General features: G+C 41.1%; 1 protein-coding gene across 2 annotated transcripts in view; it reads right to left on the bottom strand.

The window, feature by feature from the left end:
- Window positions 1-25,299, bottom strand: part of LOC149218114 (O-fucosyltransferase 9-like) — a 280,725-nt gene that overhangs the window by 53,435 nt on the left and 201,991 nt on the right. For both annotated transcript variants that reach the window (XM_089383814.1, XM_089383815.1), the window contains exons 6-7: window positions 5,926-6,130; window positions 5,648-5,815 (exon numbers count right to left, since the gene is read on the bottom strand). In XM_089383814.1, the coding sequence (XP_089239940.1) occupies window positions 5,648-5,815; window positions 5,926-6,130 (373 nt within the window). The remainder of the gene's footprint in view (window positions 1-5,647; window positions 5,816-5,925; window positions 6,131-25,299) is intronic.

The raw sequence follows: 25,299 nt of genomic DNA, 5'->3' as shown, positions 1-25,299 counted from the left end.
GGTGCAGCAAGAGATGTTTTTATTATTCAGCAATCCTTCAGTACAATAGGGTGCCAAACCGGCTTACCCACAGAGAGAAAAATTCTCCAGCACTTCTCCCAATCCCAACATCAGCCCAGTTGACCTCTGCTTGGCTCTCATACCCTCTGCGTCAGCCCCTGCTTGACTGCATCAACCTTGGTCCTCTGTGTATCACCCAGCAAGCCCAGTTAATGACTGCGCAGTCTCCCGTTGCCTTTCTGTCAGCCTGAAATGCCCTGCATCTGCCTCTCCTGCCTCTGCACTGATCTCTAGTGACTGATCCCGTCTCTTTGTTCCGTACTTGCTGCCTCCTGACTGCTCACCAAACCACTGGTTCAATTTCTCAGTTAACCCCGCTCCAGAAATTGAACTGATTGGTCTCCCTCAGTGTGTCCTACAAGTGACCCTCAAGCCTCCTCTTATACTTTTCTCGTTGACACATCAACGGCCGAGATTAAGTCCCTAATCAACGGTTAAGATTAACTCTGGCTTGATCCATGACTTTTGGACCCTTCTAACACAGTTTTATATTAATTCACATTAATAGTTTATTTTCCCTAAGTTTAGACTTAGGGACTCTATTAAAAATATTAATTATTTTAATATCTCCCAAACTGTTTAGAATCTGCCCAAGCCATTTCTAGGTATTGAAGATCTCATTTGCTTTAGTCTCTCCACCAATTTCCGTGGCTAGAGCATATCCGGTGCTACCCCTAATCAACAGCTTATGGATTGAAACTATCAGATAATTCTCGAATCCGCAACGTATTCCATGTTTCGTGTCTCAAAAAGGTACTTGGTCAAAACCAATTAGCTCAAATCGAAATACTTGAAGTCGATGAAGAAGGAAGGATTGTCTTAGAACCTAAAGGTATCCTTGCAACCAGAGAGAAGGTACTATGCTCCAAAACTATTAGAGAATACCTGATCAAGTGGAAAAAACTTCCAGAAGAAGACTCCTCTTGGGAAACTGAGAAGTTTCAACTGCGATATCCCTTGTTACCCATGCTTTGAGGAAAAAACAATTTGTAAGGGTGGGGCAATGTTCTAAATAATTAATTCATAAATAAATAACAATGAATAATAATTAAATAGATAATTAATTAATTATTTAAATATTTTAATTATAAAAAGTTATGGTCGAAAGTTGTGACCAATCACAGCCTATTTAAGCATCCTGCACACTCAAGTTTCATACTCCTCCTCTTGGATCTAGTGTCTCGCTATCTCTTTTCAAGCCTAGTCTCTAGTTGGGACCCTTCCTTGCTTTGCAACTCGCACAAGATAACTCATACTTCCTCTGGCACCTATCTTCGGCAACTGGAAGTCGGTCTGTTGCCCATATCTGCATCCTGGCTAACTCAAACGGCCTCCTTTGGAAATCTCATATAGCAACCTCTGCAAAGCTGCAAAATTTGCGGAACTCAAAAACTAGGAAAATAAACAGGAATCTGCTCCCTTTCCTACTTGGCTACTTCCTCTGCTCACTTGCTCTACCCCCTAGGATGCGCAATTCCGCTAGCTACTACTGCCACCTACAACTGGAAATCAAGGATTTCCTCTAGAAAACTGAATCTGGAAACCCTCTAAGAAAGATCCCTTTGTGTGTTCTATTTCTCTTCCACCCAGCATTGATTCTGCTACTTCAAAACCACTGCAATCAACTGTGCCCAAATCTGCTCAACAAATTCTCTAATCTTCTCACTATAACTGCTTCACCACTGCCTACTAGAACTGCTCGAACTGCCTGGATGGCCCTCTGCGCAGACCCAGAAATTCTGCTCAAAGACTCCCTTTGAAGCTGTAAAATTTCTCCCTCGTTACTAAGCCACTGTCTGTCTTTAATGCAGCTCTGATACCATGTGAAATTTTTAATCTATTGCAACAACTGGAAATTATTCTTCTAACTGATTAAAATTAAGTGTAGTTTATTTGCTATGGCAAATAACGAATAAAATCACAACTGCAATTTTCACCATAAAAATGTTGCAGAAAACAAAATGTTGGAAACTGAGAAAATGCTAGCGCACAATAAAATTGACAGTTATTTTTAGGCAATTATCTCTGGAAAACCCCAACTTCGGAAAACTAGTGTAGCATATGAGGGTTTTATTATTATGCAGCAGTGAAATAATATGAGTACAATCTATGGATGCCCAACTGGCTATCCAATCAACAAATATCTAGCAAAAATATTAGAGAATAAAATATCTTTCTCCACAAGCAATCCCGACACTGGCTCATCCAGAAAAACCGGTCATCCAAACCCTTGTGTGGGCCTTATGCGCAGTGACTATGCTAACCGTCACACATGTGCCTTGATTCGGCCTCTGATCAAGCCGTCCCGCCTATTTGTGCTGCTCAGTGTTGCGGGGGAGCGCCCCCCCCCCCCTCGCTCCCGCTCCCGATCCGCGCTCCGGGCAGGAGCGACTCGGGAGCGGGTCGGGAGCGCGCTCCCTAAAAAAAATTTCGCTCCCTGCCTTTTCGGGAGCGTTTTCGGGAGCGTTTTGCCTTTTTTGCATTTTTTTTTTTTGTAGTAATGTTCGAAATGCAATTTTTTTTGAAAGAAACAAATAGTTTTTGAGTGGGGCAACTTAATGATCAAGTCTAGGCCCTAGTATTGATATGCTATTCATGGTAATGTTAAATTCTTAAAGTAAAAGTGACATTTTCTTTAATTTTCATTTTCATCCTTTTACTTAAATTTTTAACATTACCATGAAATGACTCAGGATGTTTGAGAGTGGTTTCGTCCTCATTGGATTTCATATGGAGAAAGTAGAATTTTAGATTTCATTCAAAATCCAGCAGACTTATCAGTTTTTCAGGATTTCAGGATTGGGGGATTGCAATGTTTCCATTGAATTTTGTCATGTATTAGGGTATGGAACTCATATTTAATCAAGAGTACCAATCCCTCTATGTACCTTGATGTTAGTGACATTGGTTGTCGAACTCCTCTATCATGACCCTTCTAAAAATGTACGCATCACTCAAACAAAATCTTGACTTGACATGCTATGCTTTTTCTATCTTATGTTAATGCTTAGAGGGTGATATTAATGACAAAGATCCCTATACAGATACAAAGGTAATGACAAAGATACCTCTGGATATTAATGCTTGGAGGGTGATATTAATGACAAAGATCCTGATTTTGCAACAAGACTAAAAAATTAGACATTTCTCGTGGTGGCAAGAGGCCCAAGCATAAGAAATAGATAATAGATTTACTTCTCTTTTCTAGTTTCTAGTAGCTTTTATAACTATTGACTCTTTCATATTTATTATGATATTTTTTTAAACAATATATGACAATTTAAGTTTGAAGTTGGCAATTATAACTCATTAGTAATGAATTATGAATATGATGCTTCATGAAAGTTGAAAGTTGTTTCATTTCATTTCATTTTATAACATTTCATTTCATGTTAGATATTATTTGTTGTAATGGTTACACTTAGCTTACAAGTACAACTTTGGTGATCAATGATGATAAATGTTATATATTGAATTTTGAAAGCTTGAAACTTTAAGATTGATGAATCATGAGACTCAATATGTTGTATGTTACTATGTTACTAACTTGCGGACGTGGTTGATGAAGATTATAACTTAGATGATTGTTGTTATATGGTTCAATCTATGCTTTTTTATGTTTTTTATATCTAATTCATCATTCTACATGTTTTTGTTGACATATATGTATCAAAAATTAAAAAATATAAAAAATATATATATTTTTAAAAAATCGCTCCGGGATTCGCTCCCAAACCGGGAGCTTCTGAAAATGGTCGCTCCCGCTCCCGCTTCCGCTCCCGCTCCCCGCTTCCGCTCCCGCTCCCAAGTAACATTGGTGCTGCTGAAACTGACTCTTCGGCCCTCTGGAAATTTTCCTGGCCTTTGGAAGCTGAATTGACTTACCCCTCAACTAAAATGAATTGCTCATTGAAGCTACTGCGCAGCTTCACTGTGGAATACTTTTGCCACTTGTTGCCTCTCCGAAACTAGAATCTCCTCCGAAATAACTGTCTCTACCCCTCATTGACTTTGCTTCCCCTCTAGCTCGAACTCCTCTTCACTAGTCAGCTAATGTTGTTGAATAGCTCAATCTGCCAAGGAAATCGATCTCTCAAGTGTGTTTATCTCCAACCCCATCAACCTCTTTTAATCTCTCGTTCGCTGACCAACAGCCATGATTAAATCCTCATCAATGGCTAAGATCACCTCTAAGTCGATCCATGTGAGTTGCTAGAGAAATCTCACCTCTCTCAATTAATTCCTGTTACTTAATCACTTTTCTTAAGTTAGACTTAGGAAATATTTAATTATTGATTAATTAACTTAATTGAGCCATCTCTAGGTGTTTTCCCCAGAAACTTTCTTTGGGTTCTAGGGTCATTGTGTTCCTTAGCCTCTCTAACCAAAGTCGAGACTAGAACACTTGTCTAATGCTACAAAACTAACACGAACTATCCAACACCTATGCCTGTGCAGGCTAGTTCAGAGACGCCCACACACTGCCAGAAAAAATGAACTCGACCCTCAAGAATGGCCCTAATACTGACCCTGCAAAATCCCTCCAAAATCCCATCACCAAGATGGGAAATGCTCTTATAATTTCCTGCTTATCCAAATCACTAAAGTTGGCCCAGTAACTGCTGGTTCGAACTGCTTCTGCACCTAGGAAGTGCACACTGCTGATTAGATCTGCTGGAAATGATGCCCTGTGGAAGCTTGGAATAGACTTCCCCAAATTCCCAGCTAGGGAGACACTCAAAGTTCTTTGAAACTGGTGTGGATTTCGCTTGAAATGTCTTGTGCTCAATAGCACTCCAACCCTTGCACTAAACACCTCCAAGAGAAGTAATATTCTAAAGTATGATAATCTGAAGTACTCCCTCCTTGCCTTTAAATAAGCCTGGCCCAATACGCTCTCCTTAGTTGCCCCCACTTGCCTCTAAAATCACAAGCCCTCTCTAATGGTGCGCATTGCTTGCGTGGTGGCCTCCACTTTGCCTCCCAAAATCGCACTTCTCTCTCTAGTGGTGTGCATGGCCTCATTGTGCCCCCCACTTAAGCCTGGGACCCACTTCACCCACGTCTCCTAAGACTGCTGGCACAACCCTGACAATCTCCACTAACCTCCTCAGGTAGTAAATCAAAAATTGGGGACATTACATTTTGCTTTCTGAATATCAGTTACTCGTTTTCCAAATAACCCAAGGAACATTCCTAACCCAATACATGTTCTCATTTTACCATTCAACCTCACAATAGTCACCAATTGATCTAATTTTTAGGTTTCACAACTAATCCTACTGTCTTAAAACTTACTTTACCTGCTAATTTTCCTCTTGTTAATAAAACAAAAACATATACCTGTGAAAATGAATCCTATAATCCTACTGTCTTAACCTACATTACCCACAACATAATACAAATTTATATGCATTTACACATGGACATGAATAGCCTACCACACACATGAACAAGTATTTATATACCCATAATAATTACACAACAAAAATAGCAGCCATTTATCTTGCTTGTTTGAATGAAAAAGTTTGAGGTTATGATTTAAAAGCTTAAGTGAATGAACAAATATCTGTCAACAGTATCAGACCTCCAATGGAGTAAGAGGACATTTTCCATCCATTCTGAGAGCACCAGGTCTGATAATGCGGCCTGTTCTATTGAATTTTCCCCTCCAACCCTTTTCCCGTGCAACATCCATTTCAAACTTCTCTTCCTTGCCTCCGTCATATACACAACAAGAAAATGCTATCATATCCTGCACTTAGTAAAACAATGTAACAACTACTCAGAAGATTATAGAATAGATCCAAACAAAATAGCCACCAAATAAATGTAGGAAGAATCACTAAAGAAGAATGTAAACACCTTTTCAAATCGAAGATGCACAGAAATGTACTTCCCATCACTGTTGGAGCTGTGCTTAATCATACGGTCTACCAATTTGTCCGCAAGAGAAGTAATTGGCTCAGAAAACCTTAATGCTTTGTAATTAGCAAGACATCTGAGGCGTTGTACACTAGGTGCAACTTCAGAAGACAATCGATTTGCAAATGGAGAGATCCGTATCACCCTGCTCACAAAAAATGTAATTAATGCTAATGGCTTCTTTCTTATACAATAGAAATATTGGATCAAAGAAAGGTTGTCCTTGAGTGTTCTTAAATTATTTACTAATACAATGGCTGATTTTTTATTGAACTGACATCATTGTGTCCTTCAGTACTATGAATGTCTCTAGTTGTATTATGACAGATAGAATTAGATGGCTTTATATTAATACATTCTCACTTGTATGGCTTGTGTAGAATGTACATCTTTTGATGCTAAGACTTGACATGCGAGGGCCGGAATAAAATACTGAATAAGGAGGAGGTGTGGTTCTTACTCAATGTTGAGTTTTAACAACAAAAGGTATACATCTACACAAGCCATACAAGTGAGAATGCAGTAACGTAAAGCCATCTAACTATATCTATAAGAATACAACTAGAGACATTCATAGTACATCTGGGGGATGATAAAAACTTTGAAAGGTGATTCTCAGTGCTTCCTTGATAAATACTAACAAGTTTGCAGAGTAGCCACTAAAATTCAGTAGTAGACAAAAATTAGTACAGAATTAGGCACTATAAAATTCCTCTAGCTTTAAATTGTGAAAGTGAAATAGAGTCTGAATGCAGTATAGCGGACCATGTCCTTTAATTCAAAAGAAATCCAATCAAATTTTATAGTTACATCAATTCGCTATCAAAATTGACAAAAATAGAAAAACCTATTTATGCAAAACACAGTAATAAGTTCACCTCCTATATTTCTCTTAAATGGCTTCATGGATTCCAACCAAACCAGAGTGGTGGAAGTTGAATTTTGATAGGACTTGCAAGGAAAGTCTAGGGACTGCAGGCTGGTTAGGGGTAATTTGAGATCATTAAGGGAGAGTTTGGCAAAAGCAACACCCATCAAACAGTGTCAAGTCCAGCTTGGGGGTGACTGGGGTCTATCTGGGCACAGCATCGACAAATCCAACACCAATCCTGATTGGCTTAGCATTTCAGCATCTGGGGGTACTCAAGAGTATCAAGTAACATGTGGAAGCATCTCATAGCCCAACACTCTCCTACAGGTGGGAAACACTGCATCAAGAATGTTAGAAAAGCTCTTTGGACTGGGTAAAACAGCCTCTAGAATGTTGTTGAATGCAATGAGAATCATCTCTCAAGAGGCCGCTGCTGCTGTGATAACATCCCCTGACAAAACCTTACACAAAATCAAGTGAAATCATCAATCATTAGCGACAATAACCATAAATGCAGACCATATCTATTGTTAGGGCACAAGAATACTTCACACAAAGCTCATCTTTAAATGTCCAACTCAGGGTTGCAGGGGAGCGCCACCCCCCGCAAACCTGCTCCCAATTCGCACATCGCTCGGGAGCTACTCAGGAGCGCGCTCCCTTTAAAAAAATGCTCCTGGTTTTTAGGGAGCGATTAGGGGAGCGGTCGCTCCTTCACTGCTACCCGTCATAAAAAAAAGTTCCGTCGGCGCTAGAAAAGAAGGCCGTCAGCCGTCGCTGCACAACTGAGAGAGAGGGGCGACAGCCGGTGGCAGAGAGGGAGAGGAAAGGGAGGGAAAGGGTTGGGGGGAAAGGATAAAAAGACCCTCTCCCTTCCCATTATTCACAATTTCATCCATTGGAGAGAGCAAGAGGAGCAAGAGAGAGTTTGGAGCTCGGAGAAAGTAAGAGAGGGGAGCTTGAGGAGCTTGCAAGGGAGATTGGAGCTTGAGATTGAAGGCCAAAGAGGTCAGATGTACACTCTAACTTAGCATTTTTTTTATGTTCATTGCTAAATAAAAAAATATAAAAGATCTCCATTTCCCATTCCCATTCCTCCATTTTTTTGGAGACTCGAAACTTCAATCATGGTTGTATGGCTTGGCATTTTCTTCTTCTTGGTTCCTTTTTTGGTTATTATGGTGTTGGAGAGTAGAAGGAGGAGGGTTGATCATGATGAAGAAGAGGATGAAGAAGTGGGTTATAGTGGATTTGATGAAAACCCTAGAGAGGAGTACCTTGGTGAGGAGTACCTTGGTGAGAGGAGGAATTGAGTGAACATGATGAGGCCCCAAAAACTAAACAAGACCAAACCCCATTGTGGAAATATGTTTCTAGGCTTGAAAGAGGGAAAGGGGGTGGAACCATTAAATTTGCATGCCCCCATTGCAACAAAACTTACATAGGTTCATACACCCATGCCAGAAGGCACCTTTGTGGGAAAAGGCCATGGGATGAAGATAAACCAATAGGAATCAAAACTTGTGTAAGTGTGTCAGCAACAAATAGAGCCAAATACATAAGGGAAGAGGAGGAAGCCCAATACAAATCTAAAAAATCAAAGGGTTTCTTTGAACATTGCTCACAATCACATCAACATGCACAAAGAACTCCTTCAGCATCCTCCCATGGTAGTGGATATGGAGGCACAGAAACAAACATCTCTTTAAGGTGTAGAACCATATCAGATTTCCTTGACAAATGGTGTAGGAATGATGTGGATTCAAAAATTTATTGATTTCTCTATGCATGTGGGATACCATCCGATGTTCTTCGCTCACCTTATTGGCATGAAATGGTTTCTACCATAACTGATACCCCCAAAGGATACAAGAGCCCTAGGTATCACAAGGCTACAACGGTTGGACTTGATCATGAAAAGGAAAAAATATCACATTCTTTGAGCGGAATCACAAATTCTTGGACTGAGCAATGGTCTCCAATGTCCAATATATCTGATGGATGGACAAATGTAAATGGCAAGCCATTGATAAGTGTTCTTGTTGTGTCTGTTAGTGGTGCCATCTTTCTTTTAGCATATGATTACTCAGAGAAGTTCAAGATCGGCATCAACATTGCAAAACCAATACTTGAAACAATTGAACGTGTTGGGCCATACAATGTCATCCAAGTCATCACTGATAATGTCGCTAATTGCACAGTAGCAGGAGAAATTATTGAGGATAAATACCCCAACATATTTTGGTCTGGGCGTTTGGTTCACACAATGAACCTTTTGATGCATGATATTTTTAAGAAAAAAACCAACAATACAAATGGATTGGTGATTTGTCCAAGAGAGACAAACAAATGATAAAATTTATTACAAATCATAGCAATATCCATGGGCTTTTCCGCAATCACTCAAGATTAGAGTTGTTGAAGATTGCAAAGACTAGATTTGCTAGCTATTACCTCACCTTCAGGTGCCTTTTGAAGGTAAGAGAGTCATTGGCTAGCATGGTATCAAGTCCACACTGGCAGGTATTAAAGGGCAGGGCTACAAATGCAGCTGACAAGCAAGGTTTTGAACAGGTGGAGTAGACCACTCTTAATGGTTTGTTTCGGCACGTGTGAAGCAAGTCTTGGGATTCAACAAGCCCATTTATAACATGATTCGTTTTGTAGATACAGATAAACCAGTGATTGGGGAGGTGTATGAGCAGATGGATACCATGTTGGGGCAAATAAAAGATATTGTTTAGGAAGATGATCCCAACTTGCATACACTGATTCACAATTGTGTGTGTACGTAGTGAAATAAAATTAATGTTCCACTACATGCGTTGGCATATATCCTTATGCCAAAATACTACTCTCCATCTTGATTGGGCCAATCTGCACCTAAGGGTGGGGTTAGGATCAAACCCCATGCAGATCCAGAGGTATCTACAGGATATATGCAAGCATTAGACAAGTTGGTCCCTGACAAGGAGGAGTGTGCTAATCTGCATCTTGAATTAGGCAAACACTTCAGTTGCACTGGTTTGTTTGGTTCTTTACATGCTCTCAAATGGTGGGAAGCATATGGCAGCATGGGACTTTTGCCAAAATTGGCAAAAAAAAGTTCTCTCACAAGTTGTAAATACTTCTTCTGCAGAGAGGTGTTGGAGCACCTACAACTTCATACATAATGTGAAAAGAAACAGACTCAATGAAAATCAGGCAGAAAGCTTGGTTTATGTGCACTACAACTTGAGTTTGTTGAGTCATTATTGTGATCGGTCTTATGAGGATCCAACATATAAAATATGGGGCAATCACCCAAAGAATGATATTTGAAGGATGGCACTATATATCTTGAAGAATTGGAAGCAGAACTTATCAAAGATCATGATGAAGCAACAACAACCATGCCACCCCCACCATCCAGTAGCGGTGCCAATGCTCGAGTTCCAAGTATTGTTCCTTTGTTGTCGTCGCCTCCATCTACATCCTCACGTGGAGGGCATGTGACTTCTGGTTCTGGTCTTGCGACTGTGCGGGAGGAGACTCCTAGAAGACCACCACGACCTGCTTAGAAATTAGACATTTCTCGTGGCGGCAAGAGGAAGCTATAGATAATAGATTTACTTGTCATTTCTAGTTTCTAGTAGTTTTAATAATTGTTAACTCTTCCATATTTATTATGATATTTTTTGTAAACAATATATAACAATTTAAGTTTGAAGTTTGAAGTTGGCAGTTATAACTCATTGGTAAAGAATTATGAATATGATGCTTCGTGAAAGTTGAAAGTTGTTTCATTTCATTTCATGTTAGATATCCTTTGTTGTAATGGTTAAACTTGGCTTACAAGTACAACTTTGGTATGCATGGAGTCACCAATGAATGATAAGTCAATGGATGTGAGTGACCCAGACCCTTTCCGAGAATGTTTTAAAGGATGGAGCTTGCTTGCTTTCTAAGCAAGGTACTATGTGCTTCTACGGAAATGAATACGATTTTAGCGGTTAGGTGGATGAGAATAGGCTTTGAAAGGAGTTTCCCACATCATAAATCCTTGTTAAAGTTGGTATCTCGGATGGTTCTTGAAGAATGGTCCTTTAAAGGAGCAGGACCACACGAAACCAAGTGGACCCGATCTGGGGTATGTGGAAGGTATGAAATAATCAATAATTTTCTTACCCTAGACAAGGTGGGAAGGATCAAAGAAAGTATAATTACTCAAAGATGTTGGTTGACCCTGGGAAATGCTAGCCTTGGGGATGGCAAGACAAGTTTTGGTCCCAAAGCTAGGGCTTGGCTTTTCTCCCAATTCCACTGTCGGAATGTCTTCAAATTTGGAGGAGGTCTAAAGGAAAGGCCAACACAGGAGCCCCTAAGAGATCGAATTTTTTCAATGGCTAGCTTGTCGGGAAATTGATGCCTTAGGCACCCCAATGTGGCTAGACTTGGGAGAAGGTGAAAGAATAAGAGTTTTGGTGACCACCCTTGGTAGATCAGTGCCTTAATCCTTGGGATAATGGAGTCTATGTTGATTATGTCTAAGATTTCTTGGTTCCCAGTCAAGGTGGCCTCAAAATTACTTCACAAACCCCTCTAGGTCAAGTGAAAGCAATTTCGGTGATTTTATACTTCAAATGTACAAGAGGAATGGCTTATGAAGGTCAGATTTACCCCCAGGAGATTTCGCTCATACTACACGGGCCAATACATGGAGAGAACATTATAATAGAGACAATCCCACAATATTAAACAATAATTTGCATGCAGCAATTATCCTTTAAAACAACGAAAATCCCATCCAGCATATGTGACAAAAGTAACAAGAATAACATCAAAAAAATTTCATACTTACTTGCAATAGCGTATATCCAACCATTCACATATGACAATAGAGAAGCTCCAAGAGAAGATAAACCAATAATCATACATCAAAATTCATCCATAAATGCGCCAATTCATCCTCCAAAAACAAAAAACAAAAAAATGTGAAATTCTCTAAAGAAGAGAGAGATCCAATCAAAAGTGATGATGAGAAATTATCTCACCTCACTTGTATTTATACCTAAGTTGCAGGAAACGTTGCCTAGGGGTCCGTTTCCGGCCAGAAACGAAACGGAAACGCGTTTCGGCGTACCGTACGGCCTGGAAACGCGTTTCCGGCTGTACGGGCACGTTTCCCGAAATGGAAACGTGCCCGTACGGCCGGAAACGCGTTTCCAGGCCGTGCGGGCCCCGTTTCCCCAAAAAAATGACTTGTTTTTAAAAGTATTCCATGGTTGAGAAAACTATGGAAATCATTTCGCAGGAGTCTCCACAACTTCTGTTTGTTGATGATCATTTTGCTGGTTTGATCAAGAAAATCGTTGTTGACAGGTGGAACAATTTCAATACACCATTGCACACTTTAGCACATGCTTTGAACCCCAAATTTTATGATGAGGAGCTTATTGCTAAAAGCAATGGGAAGAGGAAGGCACCCCATAAGGATAGAGAGGTGGCTACTGGGGTGAAAAAAGCACTAATGAGAATGTTTCCTTCTCATCTACATAGGGAGGTAAAGGAGGAATTTGCCAGTTTTGCTGCAGGAATAGATGATTATGCAGATATATCAGCTTTGGAGGAGAGAAGCACCATGAATCCAATTAGGTGGTGGATTTGTCATGGAGCAAATGGTGTACATTTGCAAAGCCTTGCCATTCGTATTCTTTCACAAGTGGCAAGCTCTTCATCAGCAGAAAGGAATTGGAGCACTTATGGTTTTATTCATTCTGTGAAGCGCAATAGGTTGGGCTCACAGAAAGCAGAGGATCTTGTTTATGTGCACTCCAACCTTCGCCTTGCATCTCGTAGGGGTCCAGAATACAACAGTGGTCCTTCTAAAGAATGGGATGTGGATGCAGAAAATCCTGATTTGGATCTCTCTCTTGCTGTCCTGAATATTGAGGACGATTCTGGAAGTGGAATTGGTGCATCATCTTCTTCAGCACCACCATCCACTGTTGAGCATTCTGCTGCTTCTATTTTTGATGAGGATTGTTATGATGAGGATTAGTCTTTTGTGACTTGTCTCTATAGTTCTTGCAGCCTTATAGTCTTTATTGTACTTGCAGCCTCATATACTAATATAAATAAAGGCTGATTTTGGATTTTCCAGTTCCTATATTTTTATTTTCATTATGTGATGACTCATGAGTAAATGTGATGTAAATTTAATCTTAATGTTAAAATGTTTAAGTAAATGTATCATTAATGCTTTATGATTGCACATATATATATTAATAATTTTTAAATGTTTTTAATATATATATATATATATATATATATATATTATTATATATATTCGCGTTTCCCCGTTTCCAAAATTTGGGGAGGTCGCGTTTCGTTTCGCTTCCCCGTTTCGTTTCGCTTCCGCGTTTCCCCATTTCGTGCAACTTAGATTTATACACATCTAAGGAGTTCAAAATAGCCTCCTTGACCTACATAAGCCCCAAAAATAAAATAATGTGCTAATAATACAATCTTTTGGTGACAAGCCCACCAAACTAGCTCACAAATGAAAAAGTAAGCCTCTCAAGAGGTCAAATAATAACTTATGCATGTCATAGGGTCCTCTAAGAGGCCTAATGAGGTCCATGGATGCCACAATGAAGAATAGGACCCTCAAAGCAGTGGACAAGGGGTTGGCCCCTTGTAATAACTTGTGGTGTTCCAAATGACTGTGGGGGCACACAAGTGTCCTCATGGGTCTCCAAACAAATCGAAGATGCATGTAGGTTTCCCTCAAGGGCTAGGATGATAATGTGGGAGATGCCACATCATTGTAGAAGTCTTAGATCATCTGCCAAGTGTATGGTGTATATATGGGGGTAATTGGGCCTGATGGATCAGGTGCATCCTCCTCGTCCAATAAATGAACCGCAAGCAATCTCTGAATGGTTGTGGGGATCCATGAAGTGTAATCTACTGTTGTGGAGGCACAGGGCTTTCAACACCCACGCTATATGTGACAATCTAGCCCTATGGAGGATTAGGACCCTATATAGGGAGACCAAACCCCAAATGGAAACCATCTACAATCCTGCATAAGATCCAATGCATCCCCTAGGCTTCCAGTACACCAAGTCATTAGAGAAATCGAGTAAATGAGCTTACCTAATCATAGACCACAGGTGGGGACTTCATAATGGCCTGTACTTCCATAATGGGCTTCAGGATATGCCAATGTGTCCTAAACGCCTAATGGGGTTAACCAAGTACCCTATTAGGTGGTTTCTGCTTCTAAAGGGAATAACATAGTCATGGTACATCCAGCAAAGGTGGTGGCATGTGGCAGATAGGTGAATGAATTAGGAAATGAGAAGGGGCAACCCTGGGTCACATATTGGGGTACAAGGGTAGCTAATAAGAGGGAAGCCCACACTTGGGTTTATAATGTGTAGGAGGGAGCAATCGTGGTACATGATGTGAAAATTCCATCATTGCAACAACTAATTGACTTTACCTACTTATTTTCCAATAAGTTATTTATGAAATTCTTTCAATAAACATTAAAATAAATTATGTTGCAAATACCACAACATAATAGAGAAACAAACACATGCACAAGAATCAACACATCGACACAGATATTTTGGACAACAGTCCTTGGAAAAACCCAATGTTGGAAAACCAGTGCAGCAAGGGAGGATTTTATTATTCAGCAATTCTTCAGTACAACAAGATGCCAAACTGGCTTACCCAACAGAGAGAAAATTTCTCCAATCCCAGTCTCAGCGTCAGCCTGGTTGACCTATGCATAGCTCATAGACACTCTGTGTCAGACCTCTGCATAGCTCCCAGACACTCTGCGTCAGCCCCTGCCTCTCTGCGTCAGCATTGGGCCTCTTTGTGTCACCCACGTAGGCCCTCCAGTGACTGCGCAGTCTGCTACTGCCTCTACGTCTGCCTCTCCAACCTTTGTGCTGGTCTTCTGGTGTTTCTCTCGACTCTATGTTCCATACTTGTTGCTTCCTGCTACTAACCTTGCTCCAAAAATCGAACTGACTGGTCTCCCTCAGTGTGTCCTCCAACTGACCCTCAAACCTCTTCTTATACTTTTCTCGTTGATCCATCAACTGCCGAGATTAGATCTCTAATCAACAACTAAGGTTAGATTTGGCTTGATCCATGACTTTTGGACCCTTCTAACCCAATTTTATATTAATACCCATTAATATTTTATTTTTCCTAAGTTTAGACTTAGGAACTCCATTAAAAATATTAATTATTTTAGTATCTCCCAAACCAGTTATGTTAAAATTGGCAACTAGGGCCAAACTCCACGTGGATCACCTTATTTATGGCTTCTGATATTTTTCCTAGATTCCTCTCATTGAAAGGTGTAGGATTGATCTAAAGATCATCTGATTTCGATAAGTATTTATGGAGATATGAATTTATTTTGATTATGGACAAATTGTCAAGGTCAGCCAACAAACTTATGTAGGAAGCCCAATAGTCACATCTATTCACCCTCAACGTTTGCATATAAATACAAGGAGCCTCCTCCTCATTTGGACAATTCATTCACTCATCTTCTCTCTCTCTCTCCTGCGCATAAAAGGAGCCTCTCTCTCTCTCACATGTGTCGCTGAAAGGAAGACGCAGAAAGGAGGACGCTAGAGCAACAGGTCATCTTTTTGACCAGTGTTGACCAAGCATTGACCTTCCAGAAGAGCGATTGGGTGTGGTTGCCTCTCCTAGGGAAGCCGCAATTTTTGGCACGAAAACTGAGGTGATCTTACCTCTAGTTTGACTGTTGTTGACTGCCCTAGCTTAGGGCTGCAAGTTGACTTCAGAAATTTGCATATTGACTGTACTTTTGGGGTTGTTCAAGGGTTGTTTCTTTGGACTGTTCGAGGACAAGTTGACCAGAAATTGACCAAGCATTTCAAAGGTCAATTTCAGCTAGTTTGACCAAGTTTGACTTTGCTAATCTAGGGTTTGCTGTTGCTGATATAAAATTACAGAATTCAGATTTTGTACTATTTCTCTCTACTGAACTATTGAAGATAGAAGAAGATTTTATCAAAAGGGTTTCCCCACATTGGGGTTTGTCCTTGCCTAGCTACCACATCTTGTGTCTCTTGTCTTGGCTTGTTTTCTGTTGATCATTTAATGTTCTATATGCACTTTACTTAATGTATATGTGATTGCTAATCTGTGAGTAATAAGAAGAAAAATAAGTAAACTACTCTAAGCATAGAACATACCATAATTTAACAGGTTAGAATCTACCCAAACCATTTCTGGGTCTTGGAGATCTCATGTGCTTTAGCCTCTCCACCAATTTTCATGGCTAGAAAACATTCAATGCTACCCCAAATCAACACTCCCTCTTAACGAGGACGGTGCTCTAGTAATACTCCTCACTGAGTATCACCTTAATCATCCAGCATCGGCCCCTGTGTTGATGCTAGGCCTCCTTTCCCAACATCCTCTGCACTGTTGCATCTTGTACTACTACCCATGGTCCTGCCACTGCCACCGCTGCATCTGTACGGCAGCTCCCCCTGCATCCGTGCTGTTGCTGGTCCTTTCTTCCAACACTGCACTTGCACTGCAACTCCCTCTGCCATGTTGCACTGTGTTATTGCTGACTGCTATTGCACTGCAACATCACCCCCATTTCTGCTACTGAAATGGATTCTTTATCATCCCCATCTTTTCCCTAAAATAATCAAACTTTGTTCTTCCAAGGGCCTTGGTGAGGATGTCTGCCACCTGTTCTCCTGTAGGAGTGTAGCTCAACTATATAGCTCCTGGTTGGACACAGTCTTTGACAAAGTGACACTAGATATCAATATGCTTTTACCAATCATGAAACACTGGGTTCTCAGAGAGCTTGATGCAACTCTAATTATCGCACATGATCCTGGTCGCCTCCATTTTTCTTTGGAATAGGTTCACAAGCAATTTTCTAAGCCATACAGCCTCACATGAAGCTGTGCTCGCCGCCATATATTCTCCCTCAGATGAGCTCAGAGCCACGTACTTTTGTTTCCTACTGCACCAGGAGGTCATTCCTGATCCAATGTTGAAACAGTACCCAGAGGTACTGATCCACTGAACTCCCTGCCCAATCTGCATCAATAAATCCACTCAATCCGATATCCTTACTCCTGGTGTACAAGAGTCCATAATTCAATGTTCCCTATAAATACCTAAGAACATGTTTGGCTGCTGCCAAGTGCGCTCTTCGGTTCCACCATGAAATGACTGAAGGTGTTGACAATGTAGCAAATGTTTGGCCCGGTATTGACCAGATACATTAGGGACCCTATGAGTTGCCTGTATAATGTGGGATCAACATCCTTGTCTTCTGATGCATCAATCTTCTTCCGATTGGTGTAGCCATGGGTCTACAGTCCTCCATCTCGAATCTCTTCAGGATTTCTATAGCATATTTCCCTTGCCCAAGGAAGATTATTCCCTTTTTGCTGCCAAACTTCCAACCCTAGGAAATAATGCATTCGTCCCAAATCCTTCATATCGAATTTTGTGGCTAGATTCTTCTTGCAGTCCCCGATGCGCTTGGATGATCCTGTCAGAAAGAGATAATCCACATACAATACTAAGATTAGAGGCTCATTCTCTACAACCAGATAGTAGAGATTTGGATCTGCGTCACTCTTGACAAATCCCATCTTCTGCAAGTAGCCATCAATTCGACCATACCATGCTCTAGGTGCATGTTTCAGCCCATACAAGGCTTTCTTCAACCTGCATGCATGAGACTTCTTCTCATGTGTCTCAAATCCCTCTGATTGTTCAATGTATACCTCTTCTTCTATCACCCTATTCAGAAATGTCGTTTTGACATCCATCTGATGAATCTCCCACCCCATCTGTGTTGCAAGAGATATCACGGTTCTAATAGATGTATACTTGGCTACTGGGGCGAAGGTCTCTTCATAGTCAATTCCTTCTTTCTGAGCATGCCCCTTAGCCACAAACATGGCTTTATATTTCTCTACACTGTCATCTACAACATATTTGATCTTGTACATCCATCTCGAACCTACCACTGATCTATTTTGAGGCCTTGGCACTACCTCCAAGACATCGTTCACCATTATGGAGTTGTACTCCTCTACCATCGCATCTAGCCAAACCTGATGTTGAGTTGCCTCTTGGAAACTGGTAGGCTCCCCATCCTGAGCTACTAATGCCTGATATCTATTTGTCGTTTTTCGCTCCCTCTTATTGTTTCTTGGTGCACCGATGAAATCCTCTACATCTCGCAGAATTTGAAGAAGTTCCTTGCTAGTTATTCCTCTGCCAGCAGGTGCTTCTGTTAGCTCCTCCTCATCATGTGAATCTTCCTAACTCGAGGAAGAATTCTTTACTTCCATTGGTTGACGAGGTTTAACCAACGGCTCCTCTTTTCACTGCTCCACAAAAGGCATTTCACGAGATTTTCTGAAAGCCCTGTCCTCCATGAACTTCACATCTCATGGAACAAAATGATGAGCGAAGTAGTAGCCAATTTAGGGTTTTGCCATGAAAACTCAATTCCCTACTATCCACAGGCTAACGATCAAGTAAAGGAAATCAATTGAATCTTCATGACCATGATCCAATAGACAATAGGGAACCACAAGCGTAATTTCCATTCAATGCTCTTTTCGACATTATGGGCTTACCAGACTTCAGCCAAAACCTCCAAGGGATTTACTCCTTTCCAACTTGTTTATGGCATGGGAGTTGTGTTGTCGGTCGACCATCATTGAAGTTGGCCATCAAATTCCTCCCTGATACATTTTTTGAGGAAAAACGCCTCATATACCTGGCCCAAATAAATAAGCATCGTCGTGATGCTATGTTCACCAACAAGGCCCATAAGGAATAAGTCAGGTTGCAAGATGGAAAGTTTATTCAACTTAAAGTGTTTACTAAAGGTGACTTGGTATTGGTATATGATCAGGAGCATAATATGTTAGGTGCAGGACCCAGGTAAGTTAGAACCCCTCTGGCACGATCTTTACATTGTTAAACGTGTGTTTAAAAAGGGAGTTTATGATTTAGTTGACCATGATGGAAATCCTATATCTGAGCCCCACAATAGGCTATATCTGAAAAAGTACTAAGCCTAGGCCATTAGACATTGTTCTTTGTACATGTGTTTAGTTTGGGATGATGCTTTATCTTTTGCATGTGTGATATGTTTTGGTCTGTTCTCTACCATGCCTACTGCTTGGTTTGCAAATGTTTGTATTCTCTTAGATCTACATAAGATATGCCAATGGAACAAACTATAGTTCTCGAAATATTGCTTCTACTACCTAGGTGATATTTTCATCCTTTGATGAACTCGTGAGTTTAGGTGGCATCTTTTAGGCCCTGCTACCAGCGACATTGTGAAATAAAGTGTCGTCATTGAACTCTTAAATGAGTCCATAGCTCTACACGTTTGTTGGTGGTCAATTTAGACTCTAAATTTGTGGTGTCTCAATTGAGTCACATTTACCATGTCTACCTTTTCTATGGTTAGGTTCTTTTCTGGTACAATGCATGATAACATCGCACTTTTCTGAAAAGTCACCATTTTATCACCAAGGAAAAATGTGCATATTTTTCCTTGCAATAACACCACCAAAGGGTTTGAAGCAGAAAAATGTGCGATGTTGGCGATAACATTGCACCATTTGCAACAATGGTCCAAATCAACGTGAGATTATCACTAATTTACAAAGTCAAGAAGTAAAGATGTAATATTCCTAGTGGAAAATTTACAAGGATAACAAACACATTCAACACAAAAATTTTACACCAAACATCAGAAAACTGGAAATGCTCCAAAATACACCAAAAGGGCCAATATTATTATATATATCTGCGAGAGTACAATATGAATTAGAAAGTGTGCACCTGGGCTTGCTTAAAGCAATCTACAAGCCCCAGGTGGATGAACAATCGCTGCCCAAATGTTGCAAAAACTCCCCGAACGAATATTTGCATTGGCCCTTGTAATTCTGCACTCCTGGCTCTGCTGAGGCCCCTGTTTGACCCCTCAAATCTGCCTAGAAAATTCTGCCAAATTATTTTTGGGATCCTTGTCAAAAACCCAGAAAGGGTTTGCTCTAGTTTTGATGTTCCAAAATTGACCCCAAAATGCTTGGTCCTCCTCCACAGGCAGAAAATCAAAACTGTAGCAGATGTTGTAATTTCTTCTCCGCAAAAGGAGGCTGGAAAATTCCCCACAAATCTCCTCCAATCCAACTCCAAACAATCCCAGCTCCTAAAACCCCTTCACAAGCTACCCCACAATTATCCCAACAAAACACTGCACAGTCTTGGGCAACACGATGCAGGCCACCTCAAGGAATTTGAATTGTTATTGGGTAATTACTTCTACCCCTACAAACCTTTCACCTTGCCTGAAGATTAGTCAAGATATGCTCCAGCAACAATGCAAACCCTAACTCTAGCTTCACACTCCACCAACACTACGTGGCCCCCTATTCTGCATTCCAGCTAAGCCAGAAATTGTGATGCCTCTGTGGTCTTCCTTCCCAACCCCAAAATGCTAGTAAGATGGCCTTCCTAGGGTGGCACTCGAAGTCCACTGAAGAGAGGTTGAGCTTCCTCCTCGGGAAACTCTTGTGCTCAACAACACTATGTGACTATGCTAAATAGCTAGAGCAACAATCGATTATCAAATGATCAAAAAGCCCCAAATGATGTTGCCTTCCCCTTATTTATAATTGTTGCTCTCTTCCTTCATGTGGGCCCCTTCACTAGGCAATTTGAACTCCTTCCTTAGCCATACAGATGTCTTAATAAAGGGAGTGCATTTTTCATGGAGAAGCGGCCCCCACATTCCACTAGGAGAATAATTTCAACCCCCCTTGTCCTAAGTGCTTTCCTCCAAAACTGCCTTCGGCCCAAAATTGACAAAAATTGTGATTTTCTTAGCAAAATATTTAGGAAGGGGCATTACAGTCCTCCCCTCCCAAATGTTGCTTGTACCCAAGCAACTGCAAAGTTGGATGCTACAAAATCTGCTCACTCTCCCAAGTGGCATGCTCCTCTGGCAAATCCTTCCACTTGACTAAGTGCTCCTTGATGACCCGATTCCTCAACCTCCTCTCCCATGTCTCCAGTATGGTCTCTAGTGCCCCTCATCATCCAGCGGAGGCAACTCACTCGTTGTTGTGCCCCAATGCCTTTTCAGGCATGAGACATGAAATACGTTGTGCATCTGACTCTCTGTGGGTAGCTCCCACTTGTAAGCTACATCCCCGACTCTCTTGGTCACCTTGTGTGGCCCATAGAAGCATGGCTTGAGCTTCTTTGCCCCCTTTTGCTTGAGTGAAGACTGTCAGTATGGCTGTAAGCGTAGGTAGACCATGTCCCCCACCTCAAACTGTCTCACCACCTAGTGCCTATCAACATATATCTTTTGTTGATTTTGGGCGACCTACAAGTTGTTCTTGAGAGCTTGGAGAATCTCCCGGCTCTCTTGAACCCAATCCTTCGCACTTGGGGCCCTACTATCTCCAAAAATCATGTCAGAAAAGGAAAGTGCATCATATCCATAAAGCGCTCAGAAAGGGGGCATACCAATCAACATGTGTTGCAGCAGAACTGCCCTAGATGCAGCCACTTCACCCACGTTCTTTGTTGTCCCGTCACATAGTTACATAGGTACCCCTCCAGCCACTTGTTCACAATCTCAATCTCCCCGTCTGTCTGGGGGTGATAACTGGTGTTGGGTGTGAGTTCAATCCCCACCAACCAAAACAACTCCTACCAAAAAGCTCCCATGAACCAGTTGTCCCTGTCACTGATTATGTTCTTTGGGAGTCCATGTAACCGAAAAACCTCCTGAAAGAACAACTCTCCCATCTAAGAGGCTGAAGTGTTGAAGGAAATGCAACTAGGTCCGGTCTTCATAAATGTACTTTTGATATTTGTACTTATTCAAGGAAAGAAATATTATTTTTATAATATATGTCAATGAGTTTCTTGCTCATTGAAATAGGTCTAGCACTAGTTAAAGTGTTATAGGTAAGTCAAATAGTCAAAATAAAAAGGTTGAAGACCTTAAAGGTCATGTTACACCATATATGAATATGTATTAAAGTCAAGAGAATACCTCCAAGCAAAGCCAAGTCTCCTCCTATGCAAAGGAACCATCAAAGAAGCTCCTTCAAGCATGCAAAACCACCATAGGAACCATCCATAGTCTGCACAAGTCAGCCTACAAACAATTAACTTGTCGGCCTAAAAGGAGGGACAGTCCTCTATATAGGGGTTGTCCACTCCAATATAACGCACCAAGATAGCTCTGAAATCAGTGAGGAAAAGGAGGCAAGAAAAGAACAAAGAAGGACGAAGAAAAGGGGTTCCAAGGGCAGCGAAGGAGAAGGGTACATAACCAAAGTCGAGAGGACTGTTTTCTAGCGTAGAAAATAGTTACACGCATAGTTTTAAAAACCGTTTTGAAAAACCGGTAACCGGTCAAACCGGCCGGTTAGCTAGCTGGCCGGTCGGAACCGGCCTAAAAACCCGGTTTAACCCATCACTTGCCCGATTTTTTGACCTAACCGGTAAAAACCGGCCGGTTTTGTCCTAAACCGGCCGGTTTTAGGCACAACTTGTGACATGTGATCAGAGTCTGTACTACATTCAGTGTGCTCATGCCCATGATGAAAATTTACAAATATGGTAGATAAATACATAGATATGTGGCACCAACAAATACCCAAGTTCTACAAAACAAGTGACAGGATGAGAAATGTGGATATAGTAAACTGTAGCACTTATCTAAACATAGACCAACTGGAGTGAAAGAGACCTAATCTTTAGGCTCTGATGCCAAAATAGGTATAAGCTAAAGGTGGGAGCAAGATGGGAAGCAAAAGCACTTCAATTTTATTAACTTGGAGAACATAGCTTATCCATTAAAAGTGAAGCGAGGGTCCTTAGATAGAAAAGGAACCCTATCATAAATTTGACACCTTATGTAACTCCCCAACATACCAATTTAATATATAAATAGGAGTCATGCATACAGCTGGAGAATCTAAATGATAAACACTATACTAGACGACAAATTGTACTAGAAGTTACAACTTACAATGTCACAACAAGACAAAGTCACAAAGAAATATTATAATATTACAAAATGTGATGAGCACAAGTGAGTCATGACAGGATTGTATGGCTTGACTCATGACAGTGACTTCACAAACAGTGCAACAGTGATGACTGCAGCATGACAGAGAGGTATGGCTATGATCTATGGACAGTGAAAGTGGCAATGACACAGTAATCCTCTTGATGGCAGTAACCTGGTATTACGAGTAAGCAAGTGACAGCAGTGTTAGTGGACAGTTGGATCAGTGGGAGCAGTGAAAAGTTGCATAGAGGGAGCAGGAAGTGCAAAAGGAAGATGCAGTGAGAATAGCAGTAGGCAGCAGTCATAGAGCAGCAATGAATGTGTGAATTGATTGATTGTAAAGGAAACTGAAGACCCCTGCAGACTTAGTCTGCATATCTTTAGACTTGGGGAGTCTTGTACTACCTTCCAGGTTTACCTGCTAAATGTTGGATGTACATCATACATAACTGAGCTTATTGTTGAGCAAATTCTTGTGTACTCTCCTTGATGTCATTGGTGGCATTGATACTGAGGTTGCAGATCAGGCTGAGGCATCCTCAGACTCTGAACCAGATGATGTCTATGTAGCTCCTGATGATGATCCTGTGTCTAGTAGTGGTGATGGACTTGATGATTGATCATGTGTACACTGTAGACTTGTAGTAGGCCAATGGCCTCATAGCTTGCAGCATTGTTTTTGGACTTTATAGGCCATTTAGAGCCTCATTTCTTATGTATTTTGCTATTTTGTCAATGATATGTATTGCACTCGGTGCCATTTTGATATAATCACCTTTGCATGGTATATAATTGAGCAAACTTTGCATATTTTGTCTCTATTGGCTTGGAATCATGGTTTTACATCTTAAAAATAGTTTTGTTTCATTAAAAATTAATTATTTAATGTATTTTTTTAAAACCGGTTCGTTTAGACCAAACCAGTCCCGGTTAGACCGGTTCCGGTCGGTAAACCGGTTCATTAGGTGGACCGGTCCGGTCACCGGTTCCGGTTTTAAAAACACTGGTTACACGTGCAAAGGAGAGGGTCTCAATGTTGTTATAGCAGCCCTCTACTACAGTCACAAAAACCTCATCATTTGGGCTAAGAGCATAGACCTAAAGTACCTCCCACTCAAGCGAAGAAGTAAGGAAGAGAGCAAAGGTATTAAGGTTGTTCTAAACCTATTGCAGTCACAAATGCGAAGGAAGAGGAGGTTGTCTCTGTTGTTACAACAGCCCTCCTATTATAGTCATTCAAGTTGATTGGTTAGTGAAGAGAAGGAAGGGATCATCTCAAAAAAAGGACTTATCAAAAGGTGTCTCTTCTAGAGCAAGTGTAACAAGGTTTATCAACAATTGAAAAAGAACGAAGTGCCGGAAGAAGAAGGTCGAAGTGTCGGAAGGAGGAAGTGCCGAGGAAACAAAGTGTTGGAAGGACTTGACTTGTGCTTGGAGGCTATTCTAGTCAAGGGTCTAGGGTTTGGCATTGATCAAGAAAGAAGCTTCAATAAGAGAAAACTTACCGAAGGGTTTTCCTCTCAAGAGAAGAGAGGTTTTGGCCCTGGCAGAGAGCCAACATCTTGTGTTCTTGTTCTTATGTTTTGGTGGTAGTTTGATGAAGTACACTCACATGCATTAATAAGAAGAGGAAGAAGATTAAGCTAACAAGAAAAAGTAAACAGACTTCACAAACTGTTATCAAGTAACGAAGAATCACACTACACTTATTTGCCCAAGATTCTTCAACATGAAGATCTCGATGGGATGGCAAAGAAATGAGCAAACTTGGTCAACCAGTTGACCACCACGTAGATACAATCTCGCCACTGTGCAGTCAAAAGCCCCGTGATGGAGTCCATGGACACACTCTCCCACTTCCTCTCCGAAATGGGGAGCGATTGTAGTAAACCTGCGGGATGTGATAGCTCCACCTTATTCCTCTGACAGACTACGCACTCCTGCACGTGTCTCAATACATCCCCCTTAAGTCCTCGCCATGAGAACCTCTCCCTGATGGCACGATATGTCTTGAGGAACCTGTGGTGTCTTGCTAGAGGGGAATCATGAGCTGCTTGCATAATCTTCCCCTTGAGTTGAGATCCTGGCACCAAGTATATCCTGTCCTTGTAGTAAATCACATCATCCATCACCTTGAACCTGTCATCCCTGTGTGTGCCATCCAATATCTCACAAGCCTGCCTGTCCTTGGAATACTCAACCAAAAGTTGAGCCTTCCAGTCGTGAGTAACGTCCATCAAAGATAGTACTGCGGGCCTCCAGAAAGTGCATCTGCTACTATGTTGTGCTT

This window comes from Pinus tabuliformis, chromosome Q (genome assembly GCF_031772625.1).
Source record: "Pinus tabuliformis cultivar Carrire ecotype Pingquan chromosome Q, CPIR1, whole genome shotgun sequence".
Classification (NCBI taxonomy): domain Eukaryota; kingdom Viridiplantae; phylum Streptophyta; class Pinopsida; order Pinales; family Pinaceae; genus Pinus; species Pinus tabuliformis.
This window is presented reverse-complemented; position numbering and strand designations above follow the sequence as displayed.